Raw genomic sequence first — 27561 nt, forward strand, 5'->3', positions numbered from 1 at the left:
GTGACATTTTTTGACATTGCAATTGAATTTTTCTTCTTACTGTAGGGGTGCTGGAGTAAGCGTAAGGGTTCTTGCACTTTGCAGGGAGGCCACAGCATGATTAAATACAGTGCTTCAACCAAGGTATGCAATTTATCTAACTGGTATGCATGCAAAAAACATGATAGCAAAACATAACACTTCCACACCGCTTTGCTTTAGTTATCATATAACTTGATATCAGACCAACGTCTTTGTCTGTCACAGAGCTACTACTAAAATAAATTGACATTGCTAACGACCAAATATCACATCCACATGTACAGATCATATTCATGAGGTTTGCATGCTACATAAAAAACTGTAAACAAGTTTAGAATGGGAAGATGAAAATGTTTTTGCAAACCAGCGTGGCGTACAATAGCTTATAAGCACAGGTGCTAAAAACACAAAGACATCCACATGTGAATTCAAATGTGACAGCGCCCACCTGGCAGAGAGGAGATGAACTCGTAGACATCTTCTATGTTCCACTGGACAGGGTCACCGGGCAGGAAGCTGGGGGGCAGCAGGGGATGCTCGGAGCCTTGCGTCGCCGGCACCCGCTGGGCAGCCGACAGGGGAGCCGGGGGTCTTTTGTAGCCGGACAAGTCCGAGCATTGGCTGGACTCTCCCTGCGCAGGGTGGACTGAGTGACCAGTGGACAGAGCAGCTGCAGCCGGCTTCTGCACAGAGGGAGAAATCTTTACTACAGTGATAGCAGCCTGACGTGATGCTCATGAAGACGTCAGTTTGGATGCACAGGGCAACAAACGCACACTCAGTATGAGCATTTCTTCAGATGGTAACCATCACTGGAACTAAAACATGAATTGCAGCATGTGCAAAAGCTTCAAGAGAAGACTATACTTTTTCTTTCTTTTCTTTTAAAACCTAGCGTAGTGTCTTTCGGTTCTTCATGAATTTCCGACACTCTCAGGCTGCCTTGCACACACAGCATGTCTAAGATCTCCTCGCAGATTTTCACTGATGTTCAGCTGCGAGCCCACTTGAGGGGTTCAGTGCGAAAGCGGGCCAAACCAAAAAAAAAAAAAGTGTTTATGGTCTACGAGTTGGTGGCAAAGTGGTCCAACCAACAGCCCACCAGCAATGTCACAATGCCACTTTGATGTTTGGTCCATGATGGTTTTGGCATGAACATTTAGTGGCAAACTGGACCAAGCCACAGGAATTGCTGACCTTTATATCGCAGGTAGCTGTTAGCAATTCAAGATGGCGGACAGCACGACCTCAAGCCCTGTGAAAACTCAACTGGTAGGTAAAATAAAAACTTCATTAACCACCAAGCGTCTTTTTCTACCCCATGGTCCTCAAAAGTATCTCTAGTTCCTTATGATGTAAACTCTTCTGTGAGTATGTAAAATGTGGTACAGCCCGCTTTGGCGCTCAGCAAAAGGAAATTAAACTTAAATAAGTCATCACAAAGCAGCTGGTTCTATCTCTGGACAGGGTTGAAACATCTTTGGATGCATATAATGACTCCTCCAACAACCAGGATTGTTTTTAGCAACACAAAATTTTGACCCCATTTTTGTCTAAAACTAGTAAATATGGTTCGGCCCACTTTGCCTCCAACACCCTCAGGTAAAAACTTCACCTGGAGTTCCCTTCAGTGAGTCAGTTACGTCCTACTGAAGGCTTTATGAAGACAACGGTGTTAAAACATTTCCAACATGTCACAATTTCTGCAACAATATTTCTGAAAACAGCTGCATTGATGTAAACGGTGCAGGTTTTCAGCTCACAAAATAACATACGTTAGAAAGTCAAAAGGCGTCTCACCTTCTTTTTAGACTCTAAAGTGGTGTTTTTGTGGTTTCCGTTCAGCGCTCTTTGCTTCTTCATGTTCTCCAGGGTGGTTTTGCGGTTCGGGAAAAGACCCATTCTCTTTGTGCATCCCACATTGTATCTACAAGGAGAGTTAAACACGGTGAGCTGATCATTAAGTCACATATCGGTCTATCATCTACATGTGGATCCTCCTGCTGTCTGATGCTGCAGGAATAAAATAAAACAAACTTCAGCTCCTGTTAACATCTTGTATTGGAATAAAAGCTTTGATTACATTCATTAGTTTCTGAATCAGTGAACAAAACAATCTGGTGGCAGTGTCCCCATGTGTAGCTGTCCCTGATCGTCACTGTCAGATTCAGCAGCTTGTAGAGGTTTGAGGTGTAAGCCGCAAGTTCAGAGTCTGTGCCTTCAAAATGCAAAAGCCACACCAGACTTGTCCATCATCCCGTTGTAAGTAGTGCTTTTGTGAAGCGACACATCTCTACCAGCAGTCCTGCCACGTTTAAAACGCTCTGTGGAAGCCCCGTTTCCACATCTTGCAGTTTCAAACTTTCACCTTGAGCAAACATCCGGTTCTGCGCCAAACTGACCTTGATGCTCAATGGCTACGGCTCAAAGACCAGACTTCAGTGGTAACGTATGCAGTCTTAAGACCGAAGTAAGTGCACGGGGTCAACGGCGATCCGTCTGAAACAAGACGTTTCAGCTCTGGGCTCTTTAAGGTTTCCCTGCTTCAAACCCAACTTTCTTCACCTCTGAAAGGCCCTGTAACACGAGTACTCTTTGTTTTCAGCTTAATAAAAGGTGTAATGGGGCCACGCAGTAATATGCCAAGAAGCCAGAAGAGGAAGTCGCCCTTTTGTAAAGAACACGGACAAAAACATGGATGAGTTTAGCACCTCCCAGCCAGCCACCAACAGGCAAATGGAAGCAGGCAACAACTTCAATGTGTCTCTTCCAAAACTGACAGACTTTCGCCAAGAAAACATGGAATGCAGAGAAAAAAGAAGATCAAGAAAGAATAGTCACTAGTTAAAAAAGTTGAATTATAATGCTGGATCACACAATATGAACGGTTTACTCAAGTAGGATCCTGAGTACAGTCAAATGAAACAAAGTGGTCATTGTTTTTCTACAAAAGACACGCGCTGAACTTTAAAGAATGGGCTTAAGCAAGTCTTCCTAAAGTATAAATCTGGTCCTAGAAGGGGGTTGATAGTGAAGATGTTTGATTTTGAAGTGCAGTCTGACGCTGACACCTAGAGGGAAGACACCTCATGGTCAGAGAAACGCTGGAGAGGACTGAAGTTATCATTCAGAAAGGAATTCATCCGGAAGTTTTCCCCTTTTGTTGCTTTTCATCACTGAACCACGATCAGTGGAGGAAGTTGTAACAGTAAAAACAGGAAACGATGGGCTGGACTGTTGGAATTACAGACCTTGAAGGATTTTACTCAGGAATTACAAGATTTACAGGAGTAAATTCTCCTTCAAATGATTAATTAGACCAGACATGATCCACGAAACACTGCCAAACCCAACACGATGTCTGGTGTCAAGTGTCGTGGTCATTTCTGTACAGAAGTCTGCGTCAGTTTCACAAAACTCTCGTACAGACGATCCAAAACCATCTATAGCGAACCATCAGCAAAGAATAAAAATGAATGGCTGTTTTTCAGAACCACTGCAGCTTGTCAGGGACGTCCTATGAGTCCATTCCTATTTGCACGCCATGTCATGTCTCTGAGTCAGCAGATCACGCAAAATGATAAGATTCAAGGATTTCAATGCAGGATATGTGGCGTACATGAAGAGAACCGTGCAGGTCTGAATGCTCGACTCCTCCAGTTGGTGGCTGTGGGGGAATTTCAACAACATGGTTTGGGTTCACGCTTTAGAGGGAACAGTCTCTGCAAATCAATACAGAGTTATAATATAGTTGTCAATGGTCACCTTTATGCTAGAATAAAACACTAGAACGACAATGAAGAAGGGTCACTGAGTGGTTTGATGAGTAAAACGATGCCATCAGTGTGATCTGACCTTCACAGTCACCAGATCTCAACCCAACCAAACAGCCACCAGTTTGTAGTTTTGCGTTGTTTTTTTTGTTTTTTTTGAATAATGTTGCTTTAAACCACAAAGTTTGCCAAATCTACTCGTCCACAGCTGTTACCTAATGTGACAAATACATAACAAACATGTAGGTAAATGTCAGACTCAGATTAGGGCCAGATATCTTGATCTGAACATCCCTAAAGCTCCATCCATCCATCCATCATCTATACACCGCTTAATCCTCATTAGGGTCGCGGGGGGGCTGGAGTCTATCCCAGCCGACTCAGGGTGAAGGCAGGTTCACCTGGACAGGTAACCAGTCTATCACAGGGCTACACTTAGAGACAGACAACCAAGCACACTCACATTCACACCTACGGACAATTTAGAATCACCAATTAACCTCAACATGCTTCTGGACTGTGTGGGAGGAAGCCGGAGAACCCGGAGAGAACCCACGCTGCACGGGGAGAACATGGAGACTCCACACAGAAAGATCCTAAAGCTACGTGACACAGCAAATTGTGAAAATGAAGTAAAACTTGTGTTACCGTTTAGCGCACACTGTAGAACAGAACCTCTTGGACCTCTTGAAGATGTAGGCGAAATCAACCCTGCCACACAGCTCACAGGTCAGCATGGGCTCCTGCTGGGACTTGATCTCTGAGGGAATAAATACACAGCATGAACAACACTCACTTGCAAATTTTTGAGAAGTGAAAAAGGTGACTGGATAAAAAAACCCCACTACAATCAGGTAGGGAAGTACCAGGGTGTTCTAATTTAGAAGAAAACTTGAAGAAAAATTAGGCCGTTCAATCGGAATACATCGAACAAACAGCATCTTGCTTTGACGAACACATACATTGATTCTTGTTTGGAGTTTTTATTTAGAGTTTTAAACTCAATGTGCACCACACACTGAGAAAGAAGCAATGAAGCTGCACTGCTGGCCTTCAGAACTGTAAACCTGAAAAGCTTTACCCTTTGGCGAGAGGCTGTCCATCTTTGAATCTGCTGTGTTCCTCCTTAAGCTCTCTATTGAGAAAGATGGACGCTCCACCTGCAGACAGAGAAATGAACGAATGAATGAATGAATTAGAAAAGGACGTATGGATGGTTTAGAAATGTTTTTTAGAGGTTTGCATCAACTCTGGGCTCTGGTGGAGGAATCACATGGAGCCTATGGTGAGGACTACACGAGGCAAACCCGTTTTTTTGTTTTGTTTTTTTGGTGCTTCATCCTGCCCAACTGTCTCTCAGCAGTAGGTGACAGTTGGTGTTTTCTTCCTGATCGTGGCGGTGACATGACTGTGACATGCCCTTTATACTTAGAAACTGTTGTTGTTGTTGATTTTGGCTTCTGCATCTATTTGAAATGGCTCCAAGTGATTTTTCTGACTTGTTCAAGTCAATGATTTGCTTTCTCAAATCTGTGCTGGGACTTTCCCATTGTAGCTTTTGTGGCTGAGTCTTGTGATCTCGTGGATCAAATGGGTTCTATTTAAATTTGCTCAGAGAAGTCAGCAGGTGAACTCAAGTGAAATCACTCAGAAGAGGCCACTGAGATGAGATTCACTAAGTGTCTAAATCAAGCTGCTGTATGTAGATTTTTGACCTCGCAGACTTTCTCATATTTCCAGAAGACCTATAATAAATGCATCATAGTTGTTTTGAGACAGAGACACGTGTGTCAATCATTCCATTATAAAAAATGAAGAGCTGAAGGATTCATTGGAAACTCAACACATGCATCACCTTTACAAGTGTATCAAAACTTTGCTTACGACCGTATGCATGTGCAAATATTTTCCACTTAGAAAGCATAATAAGATGTCTGCCGCATCATTTAAAGTTTATTCTCAGTACAGGACGAAACAGGAAACGTGGTGATGATGTGACACAATGGCCAGGATTCAAATCGGGGACTCGTGATTTGTGGCTTTCTGAACACTTTACCAATTTGCTTTAATAATCGCACCATTATGCTTATTGGTTTTCAGAGAAATCCATGACCTAACAGACACTTTTGAGTCTCTTTTCTTGATCTTCCGTGGTTGATCAAGCGGGGAATGCTGATTCTGCATTCTTGAGTGTTGGAAAAACAAAAGCGAAAATAAGTTACTGAAGTTCTGATGAACTAAATTCAAAGACAAAAAAAAATGGGTGCATCATTTCAATGCAAAAAAAAATGTAAAAGTTAGAAATTCAGCAGCTTTAAATCTCAAAAACTGATGAGACTGATTTGCTTCCATAACAAAGTGTACATTAAACGCCTCTGGGATGTTTTCAGATGAATATTGATGCTAAAATGTTGGAAAAAAAACTTTTAAATTACTTCACACATCTCAGAGAAATGCTGCTTGTCACACTTGTGCCATGTTGAAAGTTATACGGAAATGCGACGAGAACCGACCTCGTAAGACGGCCTTCGTGACTTCAAGGGCCAGGGTGCGCATCCAGACATGCAGCCGACCCGTTTAGCTGCCGCCTGATTAACAGAACCTATGTGAAAGGGGTTGTGGATTGGTAACCATAAGGGAAACCGTTGGTAGGAAACCTTACCGATGGTGAGCGTCGGGGCAGAGTTTGATGGCTCAGTGAGAGAAGCAGTAACTACTTTTCTGAGTACAACAAGAATGACAACAGGCTGAGAGAGACTTATTTTACGTCTTATGCCTCCTGGTCAACCCGTCACTACGGTTAGTGTTGCTTCTGAGGTGCCAGTCCTTGACTCCAACGTCCTTGAATACCCTCCCTGTTTCATAACAGCCATACATGGTGCATGTGTTGGTAACTTTACAGGCGTCGCTCCAGTACTCACTGGGAAAGGTTCAGCTCCCTCCTGGATAACAAAGCCTTCTATCAGATGGGTGAGGATGTGGGACTTGACTAGGGCCTGGGCTGGCTTGCTCTCTCCATTGGGCTGGCTGCTGTTAGTGTTCCCATTCCCGGAGGTCATGACTGGAGCACAGGCCACCCGTCACCTGTCAACACAAGCAGCACGGAAAACTCAACAAGCGCCTTGGCACGCGGGCCTGTAGGTGCTGGTAAACACACAAAGAATACAAGGCTGTCAACATATGACACGTGCTCTTTTGACTCTTTGTAGGCCTGTTCAGACGCAGGACATGGAGCATTGTCGGGTTGTTTAATCCGTTAACACTGTCTTCGAACCCTTTTCACATGTAGACCACTGATCTGTTAACATTCCTCACGGCTGCCCACAGTGACGGACGTGATTTTGTGACGTCTGGTACATAATAACTCAACAACAGACTGGATCTAAACTAACAAAAGTGTCCAAATAACTCACAGCTCAGTTTATTTCTGATTTCGGTAACAGTGAAACTTCAGGACTCAACCTGAGGATTCCTGCAATGTGTCAAAATATTAAATTGCAGCTGATAAACTGTGACCGTGTGAGGTTAGAAAACGTTCACAGCTGCTGCTAAATCCTGATCCACCTGTATTATAATTTGTAGTTGATTAATGAAGCGTTGCTGCTTGTGTAAACACCGACATCTCTCTCTTTGGAGACACTCGTGGACGTTACAGCTGTCTCAGCTGCAGGTATGAAACTCAGAGAGACTCGTTCCAAACAGCTGGAAGAAACACCTAACATCCTGTCGGTGAAAACACTAAAGATTACATTCATTTTGCTGAGTATCGCTATTCGTTAGGCTGAGCTAAGGTTTATTATTACTGACATTTAATTTGTTTTCTAATAGATTTGAAATTGTCACACAAAATGTGAGGAAAAGGTGTCGCAGCGTCTCTGATGTTTATGACGAATACTGACACAGAAATGTGGAAGAATCCTCCACACAAAGCCCTCTCACAACTCAAAGCACCGCTGCTTGTGCATGTCTTGGTCCCACCTCGTGAGATTGCCGACGTGGTGCCAAAAACTGATCAGTGGGCACAATTATTCTTATCATTCTATTATACCTGGTCCAGTTGTTTTTAATCAGCTGAAATTGCTTTAAAGGACCAATTTGACTCCGATAAGACGGCTTAACTTGTGCCAAAAAGTGACTGCAGCTGCACTTTTGGTAATAATTCATTAAAATCACTCTGCTTGATGCATTAGGGTTGTATTTTACAGGTCACGGTCCACAGGATGAATGCAAAGGAGACTATTTCTTTCATTTACATACACTAAACCAATCTGTAAATCATCTTAATTACAGTCGAGTGTTCAAATAGAAACAAGGATAAAACACATGCAGAAATAATCCTGTGATTCATTATATATTATATAGCTGTAATCATCCAAGTCCCACCAGATTAAACCACAAACATTACTTTGGTTACAAGTATATGTTTACAAGAACAGTCTGGAAATTTTAAAAAGAACTAATTAAGTAATCCAGAAAGTAATTTTAGGCAATATTATTGTATTGTTTCGGATGTTTAGGCCGTTGTCCTGTAGGTTAAATCTCTAAAACACGACTCATTTTGATGCATTAACAACACTTCAACCAGAGTGTCGTCGATGCAGCCGCCGTTTGGCAAAGTGGATGTTGGCTTTAAATGAGCTGAACTGGTCCTTTAAGGCGATTCTTACTGCTACAAGAAATGGTTCAAGTGAAACACAAAGGAGGTAAAATAATGCAGAGACATGAGGGGGTTAAATGCAATCAGGTTTTGGCAGAGGATCACTCCATGACACCTGCACCGTTTGTACGGAGCCTGCGCGCATTCAGAGCTGCTGCCGTCAGATTAGCGTGTGCACGTGTGGAAGGGTTCAAGCAGCATTCTGATTTATTCTTTTTTCTTTTTTTTAGGTGAACTTTATAATCTTCTTGCATTTAGTTGCATGCAGGAGAATTAAGTTCTGTGACATTTTCTTTTTTGGAGGCTCCAAATGTGGCACAATCCGCGTTTTCCAAGTGTTCTCCTTTGTTTTGGTTCACTTTAGTGTCCAGTCTGAGAACGGAGTCAACCTGGACCTTTGCTTGCTGTGCTGCTGTGGAGGAAAACCCCCTCGTTTAATATTAGTAATCTGCCATCAACACACAATGATGTCAGGACAAGTTGGCTGGCTTTGGAAGAATTCTAACTTCATCGCAAACAAAAAAATAAAACCTTTAAAACTTCCCTGCTTGAGTTTTAATCGCACTGATGTGATTTAAAGCAGAAGTTGGGGAAGCTAAATCAAACCCATTCAATAGATTAGCATTAGAGCCGATGTGAACGTTGCGTAAACTTAGAGGCAGCTCTGCGTAAAATCAGTTTAACCGAGTCGTTGCGCAGATTAGCGGTTTGTTTTTACGCACGAATGAAACTACCGAAGCGCTAACGGACACGTTTTCGTGCCCTTAACGAGACTTAAGAGTAGTTAGCTCACTTTTACGGTCCGAGTCGGTCAGAAAACAGGCGCTCCGCTCGGTAACAATGGTAGAGGGAAGAGAAGCTGCTCTTTGTTCAACGGCTCCACACAGCGCTTTCGTTTACTTACGCTCCCTCCGCCGAAACGGCCGCTCCGCCGCCTCCACCGAAGGCCGACGTGTTCGCAGCCGAAGCCGGGAGAGGCGGCCCGCTACACGGAGTCACGCAAAGTCGGCCACCGATTCATATCCTCGCAATGTTTCGCCTTCTTCGAGCTGCACACACACCATCAACGGCGGTGCGCGTTTGTGTTTTGTTTTTAGTCAAACCGGAGAAATGAGCGGGGCGCACTTCCGGTGACAATCTTCAAAATAAAGCCACTTGGTAGCCGCGTCCCAGGTCAGAGGCTGAACGGTGCTTTTGTAGAACAGGTCCCTGGAGTACTGATGGGGAGGTTTGAGGAATGTTTATTCAATTCAATTCAATTTTATGTATATATTTTATTTAGTGGGCAGCTGTGGCTCAGGTGGAGGAGCTGTTGTCCTCTAATCACAAGGTTGGTGGTTCCATCCTCCACAGTCCAAGTGTCCTTGGGCAAGACACTGAACCTGAAGTGTCTCCCAGTGGCAGGCAGCACCTTGCATGGCAGCTCTGTATGAATGTGTGTGTGCAGACATCTACAGCGCCCTCCATAATTATTGGCACCCCTGGTTAAGATGTGTTCTTTAGCTTCTAGTAAATTCTGTTTTTTTCTAAATAATATAGAACCACAATGAAAAAAAGAGGAAAAATTCAACCTTTAATTCAAGTGCATTTATTCAGTGTGGAAAAAATCCCACATTAAACATAATTCTCCATCCATCCATTATCTATACACCGCTTAATCCTCACTAGGGTCATGGGGGGCTGGAGTCTATCCCAGCTGACTCAGGGTGAAGGCAGGTTCACCTGGACAGGTAACCAGTCTATCACAGGGCTACACTTAGAGACAGACAACCAAGCACACTCACATTCACACCTACGGACAATTTAGAATCACCAATTAACCTCAACATGTTTCTGGACTGTGGGAGGAAGCCGGAGAACCTGGAGAGAACCCACGCTGCACGGGGAGAACATGGAGACTCCACACAGAAAGATCCCAGTGCCCCCACCAGGACGCGAACCGGCGACCTTCTTGCTGCAAGGCAACAGTGCTAACCAACTCCACCACCTTGCAGCCCTAAAAATAATTCTTTTCCATCAAATCATGTGCACCACAGTTATTAGCACCCTCGATGTTAATACTTTGTATAACCCCCGTTTGACCAACAATTCATTTGAGTTGAATTGAAGGTTATATTTTTCTATACTTTTCAGTGTGAGAGGATGCTTCTGCAAAAACAACAGAATTTATTTTAAGGCTTTTAACACATCTTAACCAATCATCATGGAGGGCGCTGTACCATTTATACAGCGCAGTTCACAATATATCTCATCTCACAGCGCTTAACATAGTAAAGTGAAGACTTTATGAATTTAAACAGAGAACCCAACAATCCAAAGTTGCCTTTGGACTCCCTCTGAGCAAGCGGTCAGCAAAAGTGGGAAGGAACCAAAATAAAAGTAAAAACCTTCGACAGAACCAGGCTCAGGGAAGGAGGCCGTCTGCCTTGACCATTTGGGTGAGAGTGGGGATAGCAGTATAGCAGCAATAGAACAGAACAATAAATATTTTGGGGGTCAGTGAGGCCAGCAACTGCAGATCCAAAGACATCCGCAGAAAGAATAAGCCCAGGGTTAGTGACATGTAACCGTGGTTATAACTGTCTGGAAGAAAGAGAGAGGAGAGGAGAATCCCCCAGCAGTCTAAAGCTATAGCAACATAACGAAGGGACAGTTCAGGTGATCCTGAGCAGCTCTAACTATCAGCTTTATCAAAGAGGAAAGTTTTAAGCCGAACCTTAAAAGTACAGAGGGTGTCTGCCTCCTGAACACAAACTGGGAACTGATTCCTCAACAGAGGAGCTGATAGATAAATAACCAGAAGGATGCAAGATGTCTGCTGCTGTACAGACTGTCAAACCATCCATCCATCCATCCATCCATCCATCTATTATCTATACACCGCTTAATCCTCACTGGGGTCGGGCGGGGCTGGAGTCTATCCCAGCTGATTTAGGGTGAAGGCAGGGGATACCCTGGACAGGTCAGATGGTAAAACCCCTTGAGGCAAATTTGTGATTCATAAAATTGGGCTCTACTATTGTCAACGAATAAAACAGACTTGATTGATAAATTTGAGTATTTGGTGTTTCGGACACTCTTTAAGATATTATTAAAGCCAGTGTGAAAAAGGCAGCTTCCATTATGAGTATTTTATTAGAAATTAGCCAAAATCTAAACATAATTTAAAATTAAATGAAATAATTATCAGGTTTGGGTTGAATCTGATCTGCCCGTTTTTAGCTTTAGCTTTTAGAAGTTGCTGCTCCGGTGAGAGTTTCTAACGAGATCTAAACTAGAGTCGAAGAAGCAGCATAATCCACACTCAAACCATCCTCATTCTAACCTAGAGAACATCTTACCCATAAACAATTCCTTATTCACGGCCTCACAGCTGGTCCATCAGGAAATCATTTATTAACCGAAAATATCTGCGAGTGGTGGTTAGAGTTTTGAACATGCACAGAACACGGGTGAGTAGCAAAGATTTTATTTTCAACAAATAGAGGACTGACATGATTCAACACAAAAAGACAGATTGACGAGTGACACTGAACACAATATGGCCGTCACTCTTAATTCATCAGAGTCACTGGGTTCAGAGGTAACAGACTTCATCCGACGACACATGTGCGTATGGCTTCAAACCAGTCTCTTAAAAGCTAAAGGGTATAAAATTAAAGTTCAACAACTACTATGTACATCGACATGCTTAAAGATCATGTTATATTGTCTCAGTTGTTCATATCGTACACAGGATTGTAACCCATGGGATCTTCCATGCATTTCCTACAGGTACAAATATATATATATATTTAGACAAATATGTACCAGACACACAAACAGTTTCCATGAACAGAAACAGACACATTTGCAAAGAAACAGCAAAGCGTTTAGATGTGTCCTGTATAATCTAAGCTTCATGCAAATTCAACACTGAAGTGTTATTGGTTAGTATTTTCATGACGTATTCGTAAGGACACTGACTGAATGGGAAGGTATTTACTGGGAATACACGACTGGCTGTTAGGATTCAAGCCGTGCATCGTGAGGATTCATCTAGTTATGATGTTAACCCGTCTGATATCTAATACAAGCTGATTAACCCAAATGAAGAATTCAAAACACATTCGATACCATTTAAATTAATGTTGAAAATGGTTTTAAGTTTGTTTTCTTCCCACTGACAACATGTACGTCTCAAAGGAAGTCGTCGGATATGTTGGTTTTCTCTCTATAATATAATATAATATTGCAAGGTCTTATTCTGAGAATGCAAAGAGCCCTGAGATGACGCCGGGTGTGAATTGGCACAATACAAATAAAAATGTAGTTAAATAATGTTAAGAACTGACATGTTAAGACCAAAACGATTCACGTGTATTTACTACAGCCAACAATGGTAAACAGGATTCCAAAGAAAAAACAGGAAATGGCAAATGAGGTGAACGTATGTCGTAGCCATCAGGTTTTTCTGTTTTTTACTCAAGTGTTATTAAGCTTAAGCTGCCGCTGTGGAGATGAGATCAGAGTTGTAATGTAGTGTGTGTTGGATCTCTGCATTGCACCATAGTTTCTGAACTGATTCAAACAGCTGAACTGATCCCTGAAGTCTGAAAAGAAGCAGATCCATCCTCAGCAAACGGCGCCGAACCGAGGCTCCTTTGGCGCTCCGTGAGCCGCGCTGCTGCTGCTACATCTGGATGACCCGCAGCAGAGGATAGCCGGCTGAACGGGGGGAAGGAAAAGGCTGATATCTTTGGAAAAACAATTCTGAGCAGGAGGAGGAAGAACTCAGCAGCAGGTGATGATGGTTGAGATGTTAGTCCTCGATGGAAGGTACTGAGGTCACAGGCACCCGGCGGAAAAAGAAGCTGGATCCTCTGAAGAGGTGACCCTGAGAGGAGGGCATCAAGCAGCTATAAATGCTGTACGGTGAACATTTAACCTGATCAAACTGAGAGACTCCATGAAAATCTCCAGTGGCCTGGCCGGAGCAAGTGACTTCCTGACTTTAAACAGCACAAACATCTTCCCTTCAGAACTCAAAGCCATACAACAGCACTGAACTGCTTCAGGCTAAATCAACAGTGACACGGTGAGCGTACCTTGTGGCTCAGGTGATTCCAGCAGTGCAGCCAGGACTTAAAGACGGGAAAGGAAGGAGGCAGACCTACAGCCAGACTGGAAACACAGCACAGTCAGTGAGACCGAAGCATCAGGACGGCCACGGTTTTAGAAATACAAGGAAATGTAACACAAACATTTCCTGTCCATTTGACTTTCCAGCATGAAGGCCCTTACAGAAGAAACTCAGGGCTTTCCCAGGTCTTCTCCATGTGTGGATAACATGTCACCACAGCTTACAACGCGTGGAGCACATGTTGAAATGTTTCTCCAAGTTGTCAAACGTGGTGCCGTCACAAATACCGCAAGATTCATCACAACATTTTTAACAAGCGCCGTATTGTGTGGACCATTTCTCCAGATGCAACAAATCAAAACCATACTTAACTAAAGGAGGGGTAACGCTTGCATTCACAGATGCTAAATCCCATACACATAACCATGTATATTTCCATGTGGAACCCATGGGACGATGTAAAATCTGTGGCCTCACAATTAAAATTACAGGTGACAGGTAGAGTGCAGTGAGGCTTACATTGACTCCTCCATCTTAAACCCATACACACAACCATGTGGAACCCATTCCTGTGTGAAATCCATGGGATTCAATTCTTGCAGTTTAATTGTAGCAACTGGACTTGCTTGAGTCTCTTGAAGACATTTCACCTCTCATCCAAGAGGCTTCATCAGTTCTGACTGACTAGTTGGGAGATCCAGATATCCTTAAGGGGTCATTAACACCTGAGTTTCGGTTTCAACTGGGGGTTTGTTGCTCCTCCTTAAGGATATCAGTATCTGGAATCCCAACTAGTCAGTCAGAAATGATGAAGCCTCTTGGATGAGATGTGAAACGTCTTCAAGAGACTCAAGCAAGTCCAGTTCCTGCGATTAAATTACAAGAATAACCCTGACCTGGATGACTGAGAATCTTCACAGACATGGGATTCAATGTGGACTTATGTGAAATCCTTGATATTACAGTTACAATTGCTTGTTGTGTGTGATGGACTGGCGTCCCTCCCTCTTCCTGAGCCGTGGGTTGTGTTGGCTCAGTGATCAGCGCTTTGGGTTACTGATCAGAAGTTCAGGGTTCAAGCTCCAGCCCAGCCAGGCTTAACTCTGTTTACTCCAGGGGCGCTGTGGGACCTTGTGCTCTGACCTCAGGACTGCATTTGGTTTGTAGCTATGACAACAAAGTCAAGTTAATATTTTTTCCCCCCTCCAATGGGAGCACACATGGGTTTCCCGACATATATATATATATAGTGTACTTTCAATCCACTATTGTTCAAGCTTTCCCTTCGCTGGGGAAGGTCACGTCTTGAGCATCTAGATACTCAACAGTGTGGAAGACTTCGAGGTCAGATGAGTAAGGTGCATGGGGCAACAGTGCAAAACCACATTTGGCTGCTTCTACCACATGAGTGCATTGTCCTGGATCTACAGCACGCTGGCCTGAAGCTTTCCTCTCCTTTTTTGAACATTTGAGCTTTTGTGGACAGTGACAGAAGGCTCTGTAGTCTACAGTTATACCCCAAAATCTGAGATACGCCCCTTGTTTCCAGGTGAGGTGGAGAACTTTTTGAAGTACCCTCGCACTCCATGAAAGTCCAAAACCACGTTTGGCTGCTTCTACCACATGTGTGCATTGTCCTGAAACAACAGCACGCCGGCCTGAAGCTTTCCTCTCCATTTTTTGTTTGACTGCTTCAAACATTTGAGTTTTTGTGGACAGTGACAGTGGACAGCTTTGTAGTGTACAGTTCTACCCCAAATCTGAGATACGCCCCTTGTTTCCAGGTGAGGTGGAGAACTTTCTGAAGTACCCTCAGTACACATTTCCCATGTGTTCCACGTATTTCAGATACGATTTTAACATGTTTGTTGCTGTACATGTAGAATTCCTGTGATTTGTTTTGTAAGCGGCTCTAAATGCTGGTTGTCAACTTGCTGTCAGCCTGAATGAACCAACTCTACGTCTAAAAACAATCACAACACTAAAATGTCCATCTGTGTGAAGATGGTGCTGATCGTGGTTTGCTGAATGACTCACCCACAGTCGTTGATTGCCATAAGATCAGCCACCAGCATGAACGGATACGTGAGAACGCTCACCGCAATCTAGAGAAAGCCACACTGCATTACTCTGAATAACACACAGCAGAAACGTTTCAAGCGAAAGTCTGAATGGTGAACTTACGCCCATCACAAACTTAGTATAGCTTCTCACTGCTGAGGCCTGACTGAACTGCAACACAAACACAAGCAGGGAGGTTAAAGTCGTCTCCTGTTGGTTTACACGTACCCAGAAACTCAAATGAATTAGAACTGAAGAACTTTGAATGGCTTTGAATAAGATCTTGACAAATTTAAAAACAGACGAAAAACAACTGTGCATCTTATTTACTTATTTTCTGGTTTAGACTCTCGAATACAAACAGCAACTGGAATAATAAATGATCGTTTATTGAAATTATAGCTGTTGGTCGGCACAATCAAACAAAGGCAGCTCCCTACTACAGACCCGTCTACGTTGGTGTCTTTTTAACAGCAACACTATTTTCATTTGCTAAAAACTTCCAGCTGCTTTTACGCTGCAGTTTTTTTCCAAACACTATTAAATGTTCTGTCAGTTCAGCTCAATGCTTCCTGCGCAGGTTTAGAATAAAAAGCCTAAAAGAAACAAAAAGAATTGTTCAGCTAGTTAAAGCCTTTTATTGTGAATCTGAAAAATTTTAAATGATCCACCAGTTAAGTAAGAAAACAAAGCCTTCATTAAATACAGGCTTATAGATAAGTATGAGGCTAGAAAGAGAGATAAATCCAATATCACAATCTCATTAAATGACGCCTCTTAACTACTTTTAACAGCTTTACTTTACTTGAGAAGCTGAATCAGCAACAAGCTGCTTTCTCAGGAAATCAGACAACACATAAAACTATTAAAAAAAAAACTTTATAGCAATCTCATTTCTATTGATAAGCTCACTTTCTTTTGGAATGCTACTAAGGATGACCCAGTTATAATTGATGATCCAGTATCTTTCTTTTAGAGGACGTACCCTCCAGGAGGAGGTCTGGACTATTTACGTAGGTTTTGAATGCGACCAGGTCAAAGCAGACCTTTGGCACATCATCTAAGGCATTTTCTGTTTCTATCTGCACTGCATGCTCATATATACACCATGCTTTTCTCCATACAAAACGTGGATGAGATGGACTTACACTTTCATCTACAGCGTAGGTGTTGATGAAGTGAGCCAGGAGGTTGCAGCACCACAGGAAGAGGACCTCTCCCAGCACGTGAGGAATGAAACCCCTGCAAACACACAAACACTGCTCAGGCTGCTGTGGGTTCAAGATTAAAGTTAACACGCAGAATTAATTGTACTAATTAACAGCGAAATTAAAAGCCTGACTTACACGTAGAATCCAGTGACTCCTTCCTCCTTAAAGATCCTGACAATACAGCTGAATATCCCCCTGCAAATATGACAAACCCCATTAACATGTTTGGCTCTCGTATAAAAGGCTCAGATAATGTTGTGCTTTAAACACCTCAGAGCAGCTTTAGTTATATCAAGAGAGATGTGTTTGTACATGTGCTCTCCTCTATGATTTGTTGTTGCAATGGGGATGAGAACTATACTTCAAATCCAATCAGACCACACACACAACGATGAAGCAGACGAGCTGAGTTCTCAATATTAAACTCTTCATAATAAAAACGACAGCATGATATCAGTGCAGAAACACTGGATTTTGATATCAGAGAGCTAAAAAAAAGACGTAAACATGTAGCGACGGTGTCTTGAGGAGCAGGTCAGACAATCTCCAGACTGGTCCTGTGGGATGTTCCCAGTATGCAGGATCACCCAGTGAACCAGTGACGCTTGTGGAGAGTAAAGGTTCCCCGTGTGGTGCGATCCCTCGGAGGAGCTACTGGAGCATAAAACAGCTGAAAACCTTAATCCTGGCTACGATAGAAAGGTGTCAGAACACACAGATTCATGTCCACCACCGAAAGCATCCATGATTAGAATGTGAGTGTCAGAACTGGACCAAGGTGCAACGGAGAAACTTGAGTCCTGCATTTATATGGATGTTACTTTGACACGTACCAACACTGCTGCAGACCCTTAATGGCCGTGGCCTCTTTCAGCAGGAAAATGCATCCTACTACACACAAATCTCCACTTCACAACAACTTCAAGCAGGAGTTAAAGGAGGTGCTGCTCAGGTGTTGGTGCCTGATACCGAAGGACGCCTTCAGAGGTCTGTGGAGTCAATCTGGTGGCGTTCATGTTGGGTCATCAAAGATGAAACCCATTCACACCTAGCCACAAAAGACCCCCTTTGTGGCAGGGAGAGTACATACAACTCGCATATCGAGGGTGTGGAGCAACAAAACCCTCGAATTGAAATCGAAACTCAGGTATTAATGGCTCCTTAAGGGTGTAAGTATCTGGAACTCCCAAGTAGTCAATCAGAACTGATGAAGCCTCTTGGATGAGAGGTGAAACGTCTTCAAGGAACTCAAGCAAGTCCAGTTGCTACGATTAAACTACGAGAATAAGCATGACCTGGATGACTGAGAATCTTCACAGACAATGCTAACAAAACACGCCGCTGCTTCACATTGAAAGTGTTTAACCAGTCAAACATACGGTGGCTTTTATTGTGAAGCAGCCATACCAATTATAAAGGTAAACTTTTAAGTATTAGCCAAGGATGTTCTTCCACATCTTTAACATTGATTCTTGCTCATGTAGTCATGCTGTGTGAAGTTGGAGACGGTTAACATTTGAAAAAACATTGAAGGAAATGTAGTTTCATGTCTGCAGCTCCGTGCAAAGCCTTACCCATACTTGACCTCTCTGCCAACAAACTGGGCCATACAGCGCACTGACATAACTGCCAAAAAAACACACACAACAACAGGTTATCAGACAAACAACCATTGTATCCTCTGGCTCTACAGTCCACTACTGAGTATTTACAGTAAGAGGAGTGATGGCCTTCCAGCATCATGTGACACCACGATGCTCTCCTGATTATTACTCCTGATTATGTTCTGTCTGCTGTTTCTCTGTTCTGTTCATCTTTTTTTCTATTCTATCAGTCATTGCCCACAAAAGCCCACATCTGAAATTATTTTTTTAATTGTCTGCGCTTCTTGTTCACTTTTTGCAGGTTGTGTCTCTGCTAGAGCGACGTGTCTTTCTATTAGGACAGATTGTTAAAGTTAATCGGACTGTAGAAAGATGGTAAAGTGCTCCAGGTACTGTTAGCTGCAGGCTAAAGGGCACTGCAAGCCTTGTAGTGATAGCTTTAGCCTAGCACCGTCAGCAAAATACGTCCAGGCTGCACCACTTATTAACACCTACAAGTTAATTATTGGGGTCTTTTGTGCAGCACTTGGAACGCAGGACGAAATCTCCGACAGAAACAGGCTCATAGAAGGGATTCATGTGTTTCAACCAGCAGGAGTGAGAGCACAGTAGACAGGGAAACGTATCGTATTGGAGTCCCAGCAAATGGTTGTTATAATGACAAGATATGAGGAACCCCCTAGAACACTCAAAAGACAGTTTTGTAGTTTGAAAGGGATGGATGAGGACATACCATGAAAAGGATGGGTGGCTATTCTGGACAGGCACTGGATGATCATCTCATGTGATGTCTGAGAGAGAAAAAAAAACAGTTAAAGACACCATCTGGCATGAATGTTTGTTCCAAAATAAAGAAGTAAAAGCAAAAGCACACTATCAATCCAATGATTATGTCATTCTCCCTTTGATAAGTGAAGTAACACATTGTATTTTTATACTGTTTTGACAACCAGTCCTGACATAATACCAAGTTTCAACACCTTTTTGGTACAAGCACTGGGCTTATGTACTAATATTGTGCTGACCGGCCAGTATTTCACCCAAAGCTTGGTCCTCTGTTCACCTGGACATGGCTGTTACACAGGACTCGTCTCACATTCATGAACAGAGCCATTGTACTTCACTTTTACAGCTTTACCCACCGACTATTCAGGGACTAGCTACACGCTGTGAAGCTGCTTATATACTTAGAACTTTATTATATGCATATCTCTTGCTGTCTCCTTCCACTCCTCTCAATTTAGTTTCCTCTCTAATTACAAAAATGATTGTTATGAAATTATATAGTGTGCGTGGCCCTCATTGCCCAGGTGTGTCATCCAGCCTTAGCTTATAAAGGTATTATTTAGTAATTCCTGTATAAAAACATGGCTGTGCGCCTGTAGGAAAACAATATAAAGAGACAACATTTTCACATCGTCTCAATTATTCTCTAAATGAAACGAGTTGAGGAAAGATTTCACAGCTTTCTTCGGGAGCAGGTGACCTCTCACCTCTTTGACCACTTTCTGGAGTGAAGTCTGCAGTTCATCTTTCTGGGACAGAAGCTCGACCTGCAGAACGAAGAATTCAGATTGAAGCCTTCTCAATACATGTCAACGTAAAGAGAGTTTAAAATGCTTGAAGAAAAACATTCACCGGTGACCTGTTCACAAAGAACTACGACTAAATGTATCACGGTCTTCTTCAAATAACGTGGAAGACGAACTACTGCACAAATGTTTTAGTCTTTTTTATTCGCTCCTGACTGGTGAAACAGTTTTCTTTGCCACCCAAAGTAGTTCATGTCTTCAAGCAATTTAGCGACTTGTTGCGTCGCTATTAAAAAGAACAATTCAGTAAGATTGTGTCTTTGTCTGTATGACATCTGTTCTCCAAAGACACAGATGTATGAATGAAATGCATCTACAATCCATTAAGACTGAGTCAGGAAGTTACAGCTAAATAATGTAGAAGCTGGTGTGGGATGCTAATGTAACATGTACTTTACTCTCACAGTGAACCAGTAAACGCGGCATCTTCCAGCAACCTCATCGGATCGGTTGATATCTGCACTAGTGGCAACTGTACACAACAAAGATGGCGACGGGTGTGGCCTTCAAAAGATTTAAAATTTTAACATGCAGGACAAAAATGATTTTAAAACACCACCGATGAAAAGTTTCACGAGGATAAGCACAAAGAACTGAGATTTTACTGCAAATAAAACACATTTTCCTCAAAAGACTTAAACTAAATCTTGTGCCAAAATGAACCCTGCTGGTGAAGCAGCAGTGTGATGAACGTGGATGTTACTGTGGAAAGTCTGGAGTTCAAGCAGCTTTGACAGAACTCTGGGTTGTGTTTTGCTCGTTATACCAGCTCTCTGTTATTTCACTGACTCAGAGGCGGCAACTATTTTAATCACGACATAGGAGGTGTGTCCAAAACAGGACTACAGATATGCAGGCAGCGGTAAATGAGAGGCCAGCAGGATTTCTTCCTAATCATGCAGCGAGACAACTCACCCTCTCACTGGGCTTGACCTACCACACCAACCCACTGGACACTAGCTACACACCCGCATCCCAACGCTTGTCCTTTGCATCTGAAAATGACAATGTTCACTTCACCTGTGTGTTATGAGCAGCGTTTAATTTTCCTTTAGCAATGTGAACGATGAGGCTTGAGCTACATGTACACTAATATGTTTTCATTTTAAAATCCTTCTGCAATATTTATGCCGACTGACCACAGCACTTTTACAAACACCCCGATTCAGTTTCAAAACCCCAGAGTTGAATTTGGACTGGATTTTTGAAACAATGACATTCCCTGGTTCGACCTAAACTGTCGCTACGTACCCTGATTTGTAACACTCCGAGCACGTCACCATTTATTTGAAGAAAACAAAGACATCAACCTTGACAACCGATATTTAATTTAACATGAATAATGGATTACAGGCACTGCTGATCTTGCTGTCTGTGTTGTGCAGTTAAGGAAGTCTCTGCGTTCACTTTTTGCCATTGCTGTTCTTCGTCTGTACTTATTTCTGCAACTACGCCCCAATTGTACGTTTTACACCAACATCATCATGGCCAGTGTAACTGAATACTCACATGATAGGAGCTTTCAGCTACGTCTGCAGGCAAAGAGATCGTTCCTACAACTGAGCTCGTCGGGGCAGAAATTATTTCTCTTTTAAAATGCTGTTTTAAAAGGCGAATGTAACTCTTCATCATGGCAGTCTTGAGTTTCCAATGACTCCTATAATTCTTAATTTGCTATGATGGAAACACTGAAACACATCACAATAAACAATCAAGTATTTTATTTATTTTTTCTTAGATTTATTACACATCTTCTGGAAATATAACCAAGTCAGCTGGGTCAACAAATACATACAGCAACTTGAATTATCAGTTCTGGTGACGTAGAAAGCTGTGATAATCAAATATTCTTAGTGGTATGGTCTCGAAACTTCTCGTGAGTGATTACGATTGACTACAGCTGCTGACTCCTCTGATCCAGTTTGATACACAGACACTACAATGGGAAAGCCTAAGGATAGATTTGAAAGAAGCAAATGGTGGTAGTATTTTGCTCTGGGGCTGTTCTGCTGCCAGTGGAAGTAAACAGAATAAGAAAAAGGAGAATGACCTAAAATCATCAGCGAGAAAGTTGAATCTTGGACACAGTTGGGAGTTCTAACAAAACAATGACCCAAAGTCCTGACTTAAACCCCACCAAGAACCCGTGGACTGATAAAGAAACAAGTCTGTGGCAGAAAGCCAACAAATTTAGTTGAACTGCATCAATTCTGGCAGGACGAGCGGTTAAAGGTACAACTAGAAGCTTGTGGACGGAAACCAAAAGTGCCTAGTTGAGGTGAAAACAGTCTGGGGACATATTTTTGAACCAGGACACTGTAATATATATTTTCACAAGACGTACAATAAAAATACAAAATGTATGACTGTTTTTTGTGATGAAGACGCATGTGTTTCAATGATCCCTTACTAGAGATTTATGAGTTCTAGAAGTCATTGGAAACTCAAGACTGCCATGATATGCACTGTCTTTCTAAGTGTAAACGTTTGTTCACAGCTGGAGCCTTGGAATAGTCGTCATCAGTCAAGGGATGCTATTGACTAAAACATCAGTTATAGCTTGAGAGGTTTGCAGAGGTAGACATGTGGATACCTTGACTCACTAAATGAATAGCTGGGTTCAGCGTGTGAAGGACTGGTTGCGTGGCGATAATGACGAGATCCCGCTGGCCTCTTAGCTTCCTCTGCCATCCTATCAGCAGCTAGATAATTTGCATGCTTCGGCACAAACTTAAGCTCTCAGTAGTTATATTTCTGTCACATCTCCTGCACTGTTTTTTTAAAAAATGCTTCATATAAATAATTTCAGTCTATTTCTTTACAGTTACATTGTGTAATGGGCCTCATTAGGGGTTAACACTTAACAAAAATACAGCTTTCCTCCAGACAATGCAGCAAAATTTAAAAAAAACAAAAACCTTTTGGCACCAGCCTTCATATTCACAAAACACGTATCAAACTCTAATGACATGTAATTGTCAGGCCCTGCACCTTACCTGCTTCACTTTGCTCCGGACCACAGTGGAGATGGCACTGGACAAGATACGAGGCGAGAGGCCGCGGAAGAGTCCCAGCGTTCCGTCCACTTTCACAATATGCTGTGCTGAAAACAAATTCACTTCCAGTCAGCTGCTCCGAAAATGACATTCATTGATCTCACATCACTCACCATAGGAGAAGAAGCCAGGCAGGTAGAAAACCTTCCTTCCAAACATGGTCCTGCCCACAGTTGGAGGAAGAGGTTCATGTCCCACCTGGAAACCATGATGACCAAGATTAAATACAGCCTGTCCACATTAACCCTCCTGGATGTTGACCATTTTTTGCATTTGTTCACGTCTCACACAACAAAAACAGTTGTATGAAATCAATACTTCAAGATACAAGCAAGTAACTGAGCTCAATCTAGGCTAGATAAGTGGATGTACAAAGTCTTCAGACCCCTTTACATCGGGCACTTAAAGTCAGCGTTGAACTACGAATGAATGCAGGCAAATGAGCCGAGGTCCCTACAGAAGACCTGGTCCAGAGTGCACAAGACTTGAGACTGGAGTGTCTCGAGTCCACATGCCTTCAATCAAAACAAAAATTAAAGATGCTTGCAACTGATGGAGTGTTTAAACCAGAATAGACATTCTCAGTTCCTGCAGCTCAAAGAATCAACACTAATACAGAAGACGGGGACGGCATCCGATTGCGTTACATTGGTCAACAGCGAAGTCTAGTTTGGGTCGTCACATGGACAGTTAGACTAGAATAGAAGATTTTTATTGTCAGTTCCTCTATATATCTGGGACATACAGAGGAACCGAAAAGACCTTTCTCTCTCACCTTTGTATTGGTGCCATATATCTAAAAAAAGGACCAAACGACAGCAGAAATAAAATAAAACATGTAAAAATCAAGCTATGTCCACTGGCTTTAGTGCAATATTGTGACAGCTTATTGAGGGGAGACAGACTGCAGATTATGATGTAATCTAACAGATGAGTCTTATAGTTACTATGCATTCTAATAGCGGCCTCACTGTGCAGCATGTATAAAACATTCTAGAAACCACACAGAGTAGACTGGTAGGTCAGAGATGCATTCACCAAAGAGACATCAGGAGACTCCAGATCAAAACATCTGCCTGTGATCAATTATGTAACATTAACTGGTCATAAAATGCAGCTTCTGATGGAAATTTGCCTTAATAAGGTTCAACATTACAACCAATGTGGTCAGCATTATGGAGGAAACATCTGGTTAGGGGTTAGTAAAGTTGGCTTCAGGATGATGTGGAACACCTTGAACATCACCGGAAGTTCAACGCAATGCAGCCAGCTCGTATATGTCTCGGTAACGACCCACGGATGCAGCAGCTGAATGAGAGCATTTCAAACGTGAAGTGACATCTCAGGGACTGGAAGCAGAACAACAACACGCCGGGAGCTAGCTCCATCAGCTACCTGGATCAGCAGCTTCACGTACAGCAGCGGGTGTGTGGCGGCTGTGACCCCGGCTCCCAGCAGCAGCACCGCGGCGTCCACGTCCACGGCGGCCGGCGGAGCGTTCTGTCCCGCATCGGCTGCCTGACCGGACCGGTTCTCTGGCAGGTCCATCTGTGATCACGGCGAAGGAAGGAGACGGTTCATCCCCGAGTCAGCGTCAAGCCGAACCACGACCCGAACACCTTCCGCTTCTCTGACAGAATAAGAGCAGAGACGCGATGGCAGCTTGTTGTCTGTCAGCGGAACCAAAACACACGGACGGATTCTCAGTGTATTATTTTTATTTATTCATTTAAAACCTTTATTTATCCAGGTCGGTCAGTTGAGAACCAATTCTTATTTAAAATTTAAAATATCAAACCGGTAGTGTTATCGGTGGATATAAAGGGACATTTTTTTTAGGCTGCAAATTAAAGTCAAAGCCGCCAAGGGTCAAAATAATAATACTACATAAAAACAAATATGTAGATAAATATTGTAAAAAAAAATACACGTATAAAGATAAAGGAACATTTATCTCCAAATCACCAGTCAGATTTACGGAACTTATGACACTTGTGGCTCACTCGTGATTGGTCAGAGGCGATAGTGACGTATTGAGATGTAGCCTGATTGGCTGGATGAAGTCACGTGATTCTGCCCAGCCGTGTTTTTAAAAAATCATGCGGAAGTTACCGTATATGGTTCACCAGAAAATACAGCTGTGTTGTCTCAGCTTTTCTATTTTTGTGCGAAAACTTTCAGTTCATATTTTATTTTCAAAGCACTTTTTTAAATGTATTTTTTTTGCCTGCCAATATCAGTTTTCTGTTGTCTATCATTGAGACAGTTCACAGGAGGGTCATTCTGTCTCATTCAGCTCCACCCCTGACCATCTTCTATTTGACAGTTTTTTTCTGAAGTGTTGAATGCTGATTGAGTTGACCATGTGTGAAATGTGGGGTCAAAGGCAACGCTGGTTTTTGAGTTAAACATTCCTAAAGAGTCACGGGGTCATGTCGATTCTTGTGTTGTTTTCGTTGCGCCAATCTGTGGAGCAACGTTAGAAGGGCCATAACTTGACAAAAAAGTCTAGCGACAGTCCTGGCATTTTGCAGGCTTGTTGACATGTACGTGTGGCCTTTAATGGTACAACCCTGCTTTGATAGACGAATACAAAACAGTTATATGATGGTGCAAATTTGATTGAAAAAATGTTAATATTTTTGTGTACTCTGATTTTCCCCCCAAACATAAAACCTGTTATTTTTCACCCTAAGAGGCAGATTATTTTTCCTGTGATTGGCACCAATAGGAACTTTAAAAATGCTGAGTATGGTGCAAGTCAGAGAAAAAAAACATATATATATATATATTATGTTTATTGCATTTTTGGCCAATATTAGGACGATCACTGAGCAGGTATGATGGTGAAAACACTGGACGAGTTCTATAATATTGTTACTGGGCTAAAAGAAAAATAATGTTTTCCATCTCATAGTCCTTCAAATGATTTTATGAAGAGTGCTACCGTAAACAATTACCTCTGTGTTGAATTAGATTTATTTTTAACAATGCTAAAGATGTAAACAGTTGGTCTCACCTTTTGGTGGTTTTTCAGCACAACTGACTTCATCATCACCAGAACAAGTTCTTAAAGCTTCTTCTGTTGAAGCCATTCTGACTAATGACAGATATTCACATAATTTACACCCGCATATGTATATCGACATCTTTTAGAATATCCAGGAAAATCCATCCACATGGTTACAACATGGGCTTCGATATCACCAGTAATGAACTATTCTGAAACCTTCTTGTTACTTGCTTACGTTTTCTTTTGGTGAAGGCACTTCATCAGTAACTCTGACTTCTTTAACTGTGTTTAGTATTTATAATTCTGTCCATCCCTGCAAAGAAACGGACATAACCCTAGAGTAGATTTAGAGTGCATTAATCAGAATCAGAATCAGCTTTAATGGCCAAGTACGTACACAACATACAAGGAATTTGGTTTCGGCTGTTGGTGTCGCCCTAGGAATTTGCACGAATAATAGAAATAGGAAAATTAAAAATTTAAATTAAATAAAGTAAAATAACTAAAGAAAGAAAAGAATAAAATACAATAAATATAATAAAAAATAAAACAAGATAATAAGACAAATATATACAAGAATTTACACATCTAGTAGAAAAAGGTATACGTACATTAGTGCAAAATGGAAGTGCCAATAGCAGTTGTGCAAATAACACACATTCAAAAATTACAAATGAAACCAAGCGTTAAAACATTCCAGGCTTTTGAAGGCCCACTTTCTTTTTGCTCTGATAGGACCCAGGAACAAACAAACTAGAATCTGGAACTGCAAGAAAAACCGACCATGAGGTTTTGTCAGCTTGTATATTTTGTTTGTGGACCTTTATTTCCAGCAGGTGGCGCTATAGGCCTTGTAGAAGACGTTCAGCGCTGCAGGACCGTAATTCAAGGCTCAGTTACTTTAAACAGGATTAAACACAAGCATGTTCCTTTCAATTTGGATTTTGAACAGGCTGAAGGGAGTATTTATGCATTTCAGATTTTAATATGACACTTTGTTTTAAATTTTTTTTTTTAAAAAGTCACTTGAAAGCATGCAGTAGAGCAGACTGCTTTTAGTTTTATCGTATGAAAATGTGACAGGTTAATGTGAAATAACCTGCTGGGTTGTGAAATGTCCCTATGTTGGTGGGTGGAAGAAGAGTTTAGTCCTCCTGCTAAATGCTGGAAAAACAAACGTTTCTTGTATCAGAGTCATGATGAGAATGTTGAAAATAACCAAAAGAATAACAGACTCAAGAGAATAATTGTAAACTCTGTGAGTGATGAGGCGGTGTGTCACTTCCAGCGAGTCATCTGCCTCCTGATGGTGCAGCAAAATTGGGTTTGAAAGAAAGGAAAAGAAAATTACAAATCAACAATACAAATTCAGGCCGGTCATGGTGGACCTGCTGCCAACACTAAGCATCGAAACCAATAAGAAAAAGAGAATGCTTGACAATAAAAACACA

At 42.1% G+C, this 27561-nt stretch overlaps 2 protein-coding genes across 4 annotated transcripts in view; both read right to left on the reverse strand.

The window, feature by feature from the left end:
- LOC103367632 (polyhomeotic-like protein 2) overlaps nucleotides 1-9527 on the reverse strand; it is a 13609-nt gene extending 4082 nt beyond the window's left edge. Inside the window, exons 1-6 of one of the 2 annotated variants that reach the window (XM_008295724.1) lie at nucleotides 9356-9527; nucleotides 6716-6878; nucleotides 4876-4954; nucleotides 4443-4554; nucleotides 1822-1948; nucleotides 470-704 (exon numbers count right to left, since the gene is read on the reverse strand). In XM_008295724.1, coding sequence (XP_008293946.1) covers nucleotides 470-704; nucleotides 1822-1948; nucleotides 4443-4554; nucleotides 4876-4954; nucleotides 6716-6853 — 691 coding nt within the window. In that variant the 5' untranslated portion in view covers nucleotides 6854-6878; nucleotides 9356-9527. Of the gene's footprint in view, nucleotides 1-469; nucleotides 705-1821; nucleotides 1949-4442; nucleotides 4555-4875; nucleotides 4955-6715; nucleotides 6879-9244; nucleotides 9300-9355 lie in introns of those variants that run through there. The other variant, XM_008295725.1, reaches the window with a different exon arrangement.
- A 3380-nt stretch (nucleotides 9528-12907) lies between these two features.
- LOC103367633 (mitochondrial carrier homolog 1) lies at nucleotides 12908-24645 on the reverse strand. Of its 2 annotated transcripts, none has more exons than XM_008295726.1 (12): nucleotides 24493-24645; nucleotides 23211-23295; nucleotides 23038-23144; nucleotides 19943-20002; nucleotides 19183-19240; nucleotides 18420-18471; nucleotides 16981-17040; nucleotides 16783-16876; nucleotides 15758-15805; nucleotides 15611-15678; nucleotides 13539-13614; nucleotides 12908-13327 (listed from the first exon to the last, which is right to left on the reverse strand). In XM_008295726.1, exons 1-12 carry the CDS (start codon nucleotides 24643-24645, stop codon nucleotides 13253-13255), a joined length of 936 nt encoding a protein of 311 aa, XP_008293948.1. In that variant the 3' UTR covers nucleotides 12908-13252. The 2 variants fall into 2 exon arrangements, with proteins under 2 accessions (XP_008293948.1, XP_008293949.1); XM_008295727.1 differs by having other exon boundaries at nucleotides 23038-23139; nucleotides 24493-24567.
- Nucleotides 24646-27561: the final 2916 nt, after the last annotated feature.

The sequence above is a fragment of the Stegastes partitus genome, unplaced genomic scaffold (assembly GCF_000690725.1).
Source record: "Stegastes partitus isolate 25-593 unplaced genomic scaffold, Stegastes_partitus-1.0.2 Scaffold1073, whole genome shotgun sequence".
NCBI lineage: Eukaryota > Metazoa > Chordata > Actinopteri > Pomacentridae > Stegastes > Stegastes partitus.